Source organism: Narcine bancroftii, chromosome 9 (assembly GCF_036971445.1).
Source record: "Narcine bancroftii isolate sNarBan1 chromosome 9, sNarBan1.hap1, whole genome shotgun sequence".
NCBI classification, from domain to species: domain Eukaryota; kingdom Metazoa; phylum Chordata; class Chondrichthyes; order Torpediniformes; family Narcinidae; genus Narcine; species Narcine bancroftii.
In genome coordinates this window covers 123862338-123871241 of record NC_091477.1, presented here as the reverse complement: position 1 = coordinate 123871241, position 8904 = coordinate 123862338, and the positions used below count along the sequence as shown (strand labels likewise).

General features: G+C 46.8%; 1 protein-coding gene across 1 annotated transcript; it reads right to left on the bottom strand.

The window, feature by feature from the left end:
- Nucleotides 1-5490: 5490 nt before the first annotated feature.
- On the bottom strand, nucleotides 5491-7568 carry sst1.1 (somatostatin 1, tandem duplicate 1). Its single transcript, XM_069897904.1, has 2 exons — nucleotides 6819-7568; nucleotides 5491-5934 (listed from the first exon to the last, which is right to left on the bottom strand). The coding sequence occupies exons 1-2, from the start codon at nucleotides 6957-6959 to the stop codon at nucleotides 5728-5730; spliced, it is 348 nt and encodes a 115-aa protein (XP_069754005.1). The 5' UTR covers nucleotides 6960-7568; the 3' UTR covers nucleotides 5491-5727.
- Between the last annotated feature and the right edge of the window lie 1336 nt (nucleotides 7569-8904).

The window sequence follows — 8904 nt, the reverse complement described above, 5'->3', positions numbered from 1 at the left end:
ACCAGGACTTCCTCAGTGCCAGAGGCTGAGATACGGCAGAATTTGTTCAGTACCCTCCAGGCTACTACGTGGATAGTCCAACTGGAGGAGGAACCAAACCAGACCTTGTCCTGGGAGATGAGCCAAGCCAGGTGATCGAATTTTCAGAAGGAGATCATTTTGAGGATGGTGATCATAATTCCTTTAGTTTGTAGATAGTTATGAAGAAGGGAAAATACAAAATCAGGGCAGGGAAAATTGCAATACTATTAGACAGAGGCTAAGAGGAATGAATTAGAAGCATATGTACCAAGATGCAGTGATAGAAGTTGTTTTATGAGCAGACCAGTTAGACATCTCATACATAGCACAATGTAAGCTAAATATAATCAACTGGAGAAACTCAGAACGTTGAGCAGCATCAGTGAGAGAAAAAGAGTGGCTGATATTTTGGGCCAAAGCCTTTATGAAGACTGAGAATATGGAGAAGAGAAGATTCAAGATTCATTTATTGTCATGTAATAAAACAAATGTAATATTACACAAAATTGCATTTAGTCTACCATAAGCCAGACAAAGATTCGCTATCAGCAGAAATTGCCTTACAGTCAGAGAAAGAAAAGCAAAGAGTTCCCTCAAAGTCATTGAGTGTCAGTGGATTTTCCACCAGTGTTCCAAAGCCTCAGCAGTCGCACAGACTCCTGTTTGATCCACTGACAACCGAAGCCCAGATCCAAACCTCCGACATGATCAGGAGGCCTTCAGCACCCAAAGCCCTTCCCACCCTCTAAATACACATTTAGAAAATCATGGTGAGATTAGGGGGATAGCCAACGTAGCTTTGTGAGGGGCACATCATGTGTTGCATACTTAAAGATTCATTCCACCCTGGCCACACTCTCTCCTCACCCTCTTCCCATTAGACAAAATTCATGAGTATGGAATCACGTGCCACTGAATTCAGGGAGAGTTTCTTTTCTACAATTATTAGACTCTTCACTGAACCTCACTTGTCCAGAGCAACCTCCATCTGCTATTCCTTCTCCTCTCTCCCCCCCCCCCACCCCCCAAGTGTACTTGATCTATATCCTTCTGTATCCTTTGGTAGCTCTCTATGCTCATCTGTAATCTTACTCCTTCAACTATGTACATTTTCAATTAAACAGGAAAGTCTGCAGATACAATATATAAAAGTTCTGGAGAAACTCAGCAGGTCACACAGCATCCATAAGGAGTAAACGATAACCAACATTTTTGGCCTGAGCCCTTCAAGAATAAAGCAAAAAGCCTCCTTCCCCACATCCTTTTACTCAGACACTTGACTGCCCGCCCCACTCCAACCCCATTCCCAACACCTTTGTATTTTATTAATGTGCAAATCCTGCTTTTTGCTTATAACTTGATGAAGGGATCAGACCCAAAATAGATACTTCCAATAGATGATGCACGATCTGCTGGGTTTCTCTAGTACTTTTATTTGTCTACATTTTCAACCAAATCACTTCAAATGACAGTCCTACAGCATGGACACAAGCCTTTTGGCCCAACTTACCAATACCAACCAAAATGTCCCACATAGTTAAACAGTATGCACAGGAGAACACTGAGCATGCCCCACAGTTAAAGTGGATGTGGGGGTGTACACCATGGGAATCACACTGAAATATCCAGTGTTGTGTGTTGTGTGGGAGTACACTGTGGACACAGGGGTGGAACAGTCAATGGGTGTGGGAGTACACTGTGGACACAGGGGTGGTACAGTCAATGGGTGTGGGGGTACACTGTGGGCACAGGGGTGGTACAGTCAATGGGTGTGGGGGAACACTGTGGACACAGGGGTGGTACAGTCAATGGGTGTGGAGGTACACTGTGGACACAGGGATGGTACAGTCAATGGGTGTGGGGGTACACTGTGGGCACTGCACTGGTATAATCAGTGTGTGTGGGTGTTGTAAATGTGCCTAATATTTGTGCTATGTGCCCATTGTGTGGAATACAAACTTCCACCTTGTTAGACCCAGAGAGGAACGACAGCTTCCAGTGTTTTCCAAATCCAAAGAACAAACCCTTTTATTTACAATTAGAGAACTATTTATAGTACTTACAATGCCCTTGGTCCTGAGGGAACTCTCGCAAGGCCTCACACACACGTGACTGGATTATGATGTCCATTTCCATTGTAAGGAGCTTGTTGAGTGGATCGCTGAGTTTATCTCCAGCAGGAATGAACTGTAGTGCCTGATAAGACCCAGGAATGAACATAGCTTGGTCACATCAGTGGGTGCAGGCGTGCGCCCAATAGCATCAGGGTAATGTGGATCTAGCTGCCATCCATGTTCATCAATGAGGAAACCCAGATATTTCACTGATTTCATGAAAAATCTACTTTTTTTGGATGCATTCGAAAATTGTAATCTTTGATGTGGGACAAAATGCAATCAAGATGATCAAACAATTCTTGAGCGTGTGTTCCCATGACCAGGATATCACCTAGGTACCCTACAAGCCCCAAAACAGTTTTTTCCATTGTGTCTATGATCTGTTGAAAGATAGCTGGAGCAGTCTTCACTCCAAATGGTAGACATGGTGTATCAGAACAGTCGATGGTGCCTGTTGATGTTAAACGATTCCTTAGATTCATCATCAGTCTCCACCTGTAGATAAGCTTTTGATAAGTCAATCTTTGCATTGCATTTGCCACCATTCAGTTTAGTGAAGAGATCATCAGACTGGACAGTGGCAGTGGGATTGATGGGTGTCCAATGCTGCATTCAGACTAGTTGAGAAATTGGTTACTTCACCACCATGATAGGTGCAGCCCATGGTGAGTAGTTGACCTGTTCAATTATTCCTCATGTTGCAGCCATTCCAATTTTTGCTCCACTTCTTGCAGTGCCACATATGAGAAAGGTCATTTTGGCTTGAAAATCATTTCACGCTTGGCAGAAGACAGTTTTGCTTTTGTTTTAGTACACCGTCCAAGGCCTTCAGAAAATACCATTGCATGGCGTTGCTTTAACTGTACCAGCAATTTTTGTGAGGTATTTGCTGCTTGTGGGATATGTGCCATTTGTAACTCATGGCAAATATTGCTGAGTGGCCATTCCAGAAGATTCAACCTTTCGATCCAGTTGAGACCCATGAGATTGAGGTTAGGATATTTTTACCAGATAACACATTCCATTTTCTTCTGCGCTGTTTAAGCGGAACAGTCAACTGAACCGAACAAGTCCAGAATCCCCCCCAGAAGCATGTTTTCAGTTGGAGTCACTTCTGGCTGACCAATCTGTTTCCAGGTTTTCTTTGATATTTGGATAATGTCAGACCCTGTCTCAATTTGAAACCTCACTGGAATGGCATTAATGAGCACTTTCATATATTTCCTGCAGTTGGCCTTAGCCACCTTGAAAGTCACTGTGATGGGTTTCACTTTTGAGGGTGTTTTCCGTCTTCCAGCTCTACTGCATTCTGCTTTATGCCCCTTCTTTGACTTGGCTTCGCGGTCGAAGATTTATGGAGGGGGTAAAAAGTCCACGTCAGCTGCAGGCTAGTTTGTGGCTGACAAGTCCGATGCGGGACAGGCAGGCAAGGTTGCAGCGTTGCAAGGGAAAATTGGTGGGTTGGGTGTTGGGTTTTTCCTCCTTTGTCTTTTGTCAGTGAGGTGGGCTCTGCGGTCTTCTTCAATGGAGGTTGCTGCCCGCCGAACTGTGAGGCGCCAAGATGCACGATTTGAGACGATATCAGCCCACTGGCGGTGGTCAATGTGGCAGGCACCAAGAGATTTCTTTAGGCAGTCCTTGTACCTCTTCTTTGGTGCACCTCTGACACGATGGCCAGTGGAGAGCTCACCATATAATTATGCCCCAGGCGCTTGCATTTACTGCAGCCCTGATGTCTGTACAGGCAGTAGTTCCACTCATTGCCGTTCCAACAGACGCTGGGTGGTTTGGCTGGCAGATCACACTTTTGTTTTGTCTAGCGGGACTTGACTGTCTGGACACAACTGCTTGAGGATCGATGTTGCCGCTGCCACCATTTTGCTGTCATGTTTCAGATTAATTAAGTGTTGGTATTTGCCTGTTAAACTTTGAGACTCCTATTTGACCCCTGCTAAATCTTCACTAACAAACACGTCCTGAGGTCAGAATCTTAGTGCGACTGCATTCCAGCTACAAAGACTAAACACTTAAACTGGCCTTCAGTCAGTGTAGGGAGCTTAAAACGCTCGCACTGTCGATTCACCATCCCTGTGTATGTCACAAAATCTTCTGTATCTTTCTTAGTCATTCTGAGGCACTGATACCGAATGTTAAACAGTGATGTTTGCTCAACGAATAGCTCTGCCAACATGCTAAGTGTTTCCCTGAAGCTGAGCTCACAAGGAAGTTTTGGCAGAATGAAGTTTGTGTAGCGCTCATGTTCTTGAGTGCCTAACTTCCACAACAGCCTAATTTTTCACACATCATTGAACTTGGCAAAGTCGACTGCAAATAAGTCTTCATACTTTTTAAACCAAGTTTCAAATGTGCTTGACTCTGGGTCAAATGGAACTCAGTGAAAGAACTTATTAAAATATCTGCCGAATTTGATTTAACTTCAGGCTCACCTTCTACAGTGGCGAGAGTCTCAACCAGCATTTACACTGGCAGCTGGTCAATTAGCCTCACTTGTATTTCTTCAGATTTTCTCTGCTGCTGCTTGAGGACAGCCTGCAGCTGGTGCATTGTCACCTCGTAGCCAAAGTGTTGTAAATGTGCCTAATGTTTGTGCTATGTGCCCAATGTGTGGAATACAAGCTTCCACCTCATTAGACCCAGAGAGGAATGACAGCCTCCACTGTTTTCCAAATCCAAAGATCTAACCCTTTTATTTACAATCAGAGAACTATTAACAATCCCCTTGGTCCACAAGGAATTCTCGCAAGCCTTCTCACACACATGTGACTGGATTAGTTGATTAATGGCACAAATCCTGAGAACCGGTAACACCCACTCCTGGCAACGGTGCAACTGTTCAGGGTGTCCTAGCAGTGGGAACAGGACTGGTATAATCAGTGGGTGTGGGGTTACACTGTGGGTTCAGGGGTGGTATAATCAGAGGGTGTGGGGGTACACTGTGGGAACAGGGGTGGTACAGTCAGCGGGTGTGCGGGGACACTGCAGGCACAGGGGTGGTACAGTCAGTCCGTGTGGGGTTACCCTGTGGGCGCAGGACTATATACCAGGGCGGGTATACATTGGTGGGTGTGGGCATACTCTCTGGGTCCAGAGACTCTGAAACGACAAGCAAAAAAATGTTTCAAGGTTCAAAACCCAACCTGCTGGAGGAGCTCAGCGAGCTGGGCTGCATCCACAGAGAAAAATCGTCGAAGTTTCGTATGGGAACCTTACAACAAACTTGAGTTAGGAGGGGGAAAAACTGGTCGCCTTCGATGCTTGGATGGCGTTGACATTTCACACAACAGATTACCAACAATCATTCCATTTTCAATCAGAATTTTTATTGCAACATATAAATTAAAAATAATGCCTCTTTGAGGGGCAGGATCGGTGCCACTCCACATAGTCACAAGCCAGACTGGTCTGGGACAAGATTTCTGTCACCAATCCATCACAATATTTATATACAGTTCTGATCTTGCCGCGTTCGCCTGCTTGGTTCAGTCCGAGCAGGTGAACGTGGCCCAGGTGGACCAAGAATAGACCAGGAACGGGCTAATCACAGGCCACGGCAGCGGGAGTCAGCAAGTTAACAGGAGGTGAAGGTTTTCCAGAAGAAGTTCTTGCAGCCGGCTTTCCGCTCTCTCTGGGCCAGGTTGGGATTGGCCGATCTCTCCAACTCCATCCGCACCTCGTCCTCTTGCGCCGCTCGCGAGACATCGTCGGCTTCCAGCGCTTCGTTCTCGGCGTTGGCCAACTCCGCCAGCAGTTGAGCCAGAGAATACTCTGCCAGTTCCTGGGGGCAAGGATACACGTTAGGACACAGCCGGCGCTGAACACGCGCAACGCGATCGCGGGGTGGAAATCCCACTAACTATCGGACCCCAGAACCCGTTCGCGAGGTTTGTGCTTCCCCGCACATCCCTGGTTTCAACCTCCCAAATGATCTCAAAAGCCAAAGTTTCGCAGCTCAATTCCAGCTGCGATTTGTGTCATTCCGTCCGAAAACTTCTGACACAAAGGATGTCTTTCAACCACCCATCTGGCGTCGGTTCCCCTGGAGAACGTGAAGGACACCGTTTGGGGCCAGGGTTCGGCCCGTGAAGGACACCGTTTGGGGCCAGGGTTCGGCCCGTGAAGGACACCGTTTGGGGCCAGGGTTCGGCCCGTGAAGGACACCGTTTGGGGCCAGGGTTGTCCATAGAGGGGTCGCTCCGCTCTTTCGTTCTTTTTCGGAGCTTGTGACCTATCTTCCGGAAAGCAGGCGATGCGTTTCAAAGTTCGACGCTACGGGGAAAGCGGCGAGATGTGTCCGAGAGCAGGACCGCCCTGTCGTGACTTCGGAGCCAATTGGGAGAATCGACAAGTGAAGCGAATGGTTGACTCGGTGAAAGTGACAAGCGGTTGAGGGCGCCCGGAAGAGGAGCGGGGACTGTGCTGGGTTGAGGTTTGGATCGAGGGCTCTGGGACTGGGGGAAATTCAAGAGGCTTGGTGGATACACAAGGAGAGAAGACTGCCTTCTCTAGGGTTGCGATTTTCTCGTCCTTGGTTCAACGGAACCTTTCCCTATCGGTTTTCAAACCTGAAGCACCAGTATCTGCAAGAATGAACAAGCCGGTTGGGATGGTTCTGGTCACCCTACCGTTGGATTTCGTCCCTCGATTCTTTCAGGTACTTACCGCCTTGTCCCGTGTTCCCGCGGCGGCCAGTCTCTGCAGCATTCCGCGGTACCTGGCATCGGCGGGAGCCGAGTCCACACTCAGCACAGCCAGAGTTATGGTCAGGAAGGCGAGAGCGCACTGGGCACGGCCACACCACATCTCGGGTCGGAGTGAGACAAGCTGGAAGTTGAGGAAGTGCCCGGCTTCCAGCACTGCTCTTGTCTGGACAGCTCCGCCGTTCCGTCTCTTTTAAACGGCGCTCACCCCCACATCACACGTCAGGAGGAGGCTCCCAAGGGATTTCGAGCAAATTACGCACAATTCAGTCACATTGCTCAAGCAAATCGTTGTCAACGTGACGAAGGCTCACGGGGTCTCAATCTGGGCCCCTTATCGCATCTTGGCAGATGTTCCTGTGGTGGGATGTTGGAGCGGATCCATCTCGAACGAATAAAAAGACGGTTCCATTTCCATTCCTTCATTAGGATGAATGGGCTGTTAAATGATTTTAATTTGAATGTTGACGTTTCCATAATGCAACTGTATTAAGGCTTCTGAATATATTTCTACAACGAAACGCAGAAGGTTCCGTGAACAATGGTCCATCCTTTCATTAATGTCCAGTCGCGTGGTTCTTGCTGTAGCTTCACTCTGATGTGGGACGATTAGGTTTTTCAATGATCACTTTTTAGGTTTGTTCGGGGCGGTGGGCGCGGGCAGGCGAGAAATGTGGGAACTTCCGTGAAAAGGTGGAGAGTCATGAAGACCCTGTAGAAAGATACGCAAAATTCAACTGTTATTCCTAAATTCAATCGAACATTGGGAATGAGTTTGGTTACTTTAACAAAGTGAGTACTCCTTGATTAATAGTTATGTTGTTGGAAATCGTCCCTTCGGCCCAAAATATCCCTGCCGAGTGTGTTGGATTATCTCGACAAAAGCAAATTGTGCAATCATAGTCAAACAGCATAGAAACCGTCCCTTCGACCCAACTGACCCACACTAGTCCCATGTGCCTGTATTTGGCCCTTATCCCTGTAAACCCATCCTATCCATGTACCTGCCTCAACCATCTCCTCCCGCAGCCCTTTCCGTACATTCACCTCCCTCTGTGTAAAACAAATGTTGCTTTTCAGATTCCTGTTAAATTCCCCCCCCCCCCCCCCGCCTTAAATCTGTCTTCTGGTTACCGATTTCCCTACTCTCTGCCTTCCCACGATTTCTTTCTTTCTTGATTAAGATCATCCTTCATCCTCTTCCACTCCAAGGAATAAACCCCCAGCCTGTTCAACCTCTCCCTGAAGCTCAGGCCCCCTATAGTCCTGGTAACGTTCTCGTCAATCTCGTCTGCACTTTCTCCAATTTGAAAAAATCTCGCTGAGTTTCTCCAGTATTATGTTTTTATTATTATCCAACCTGCTATCTCATACGGCGACCTAACCTTCCAGAGCAGCATAGTGTGCAGAACCTTATCAAACGTCTTGCTGAAATCCATATATACCACATTTACAACTTTGCCCTCATTAACCTTCTTGGTCGCATCTTCAAAAACTCAATCAGATTGTTGAGACATGATCTCCCATATACAAAACTCTGTTGACTATCTTCCTTTGAATACTCTCCAGTAACTTACAGATGTTAGACTCCATGGCCTGTAGTTCCCAGGATTTTCTCTGCAGCCATTCTGGAATAGAGGCACAAAATTTACCACCCTCCAGTCTTCCACCGCCTCACCTGCACTTAATAATGATTCATAAATCTAAGTCAGGGCTCCTGCAATTACCTCGCCAGCTTCCCACAGTGTCCTTGGACATATCTGATCAGGCCCAGGATACCCTCATACTCATCAGGACCTTTAGGACTTCCTCAATTGTGATACTAACTGATCTCAAGACACTATCGATGGCAGCTACCATTCACCAATCCTCTTGTCTTTTCCACAGTAAAACAAAACCGGAGAAGTACTTGCTCATCTCCTGTGGCTCCCTACACAGTTCTCCACATTGATTACTGAAGGATCCTTTGTTTTCTCTGTTTACCCCTTTCCCCTTTATGTACATAAACTCTCTTGGGATTATCATTAATGTTATCTGTCAGAAATATC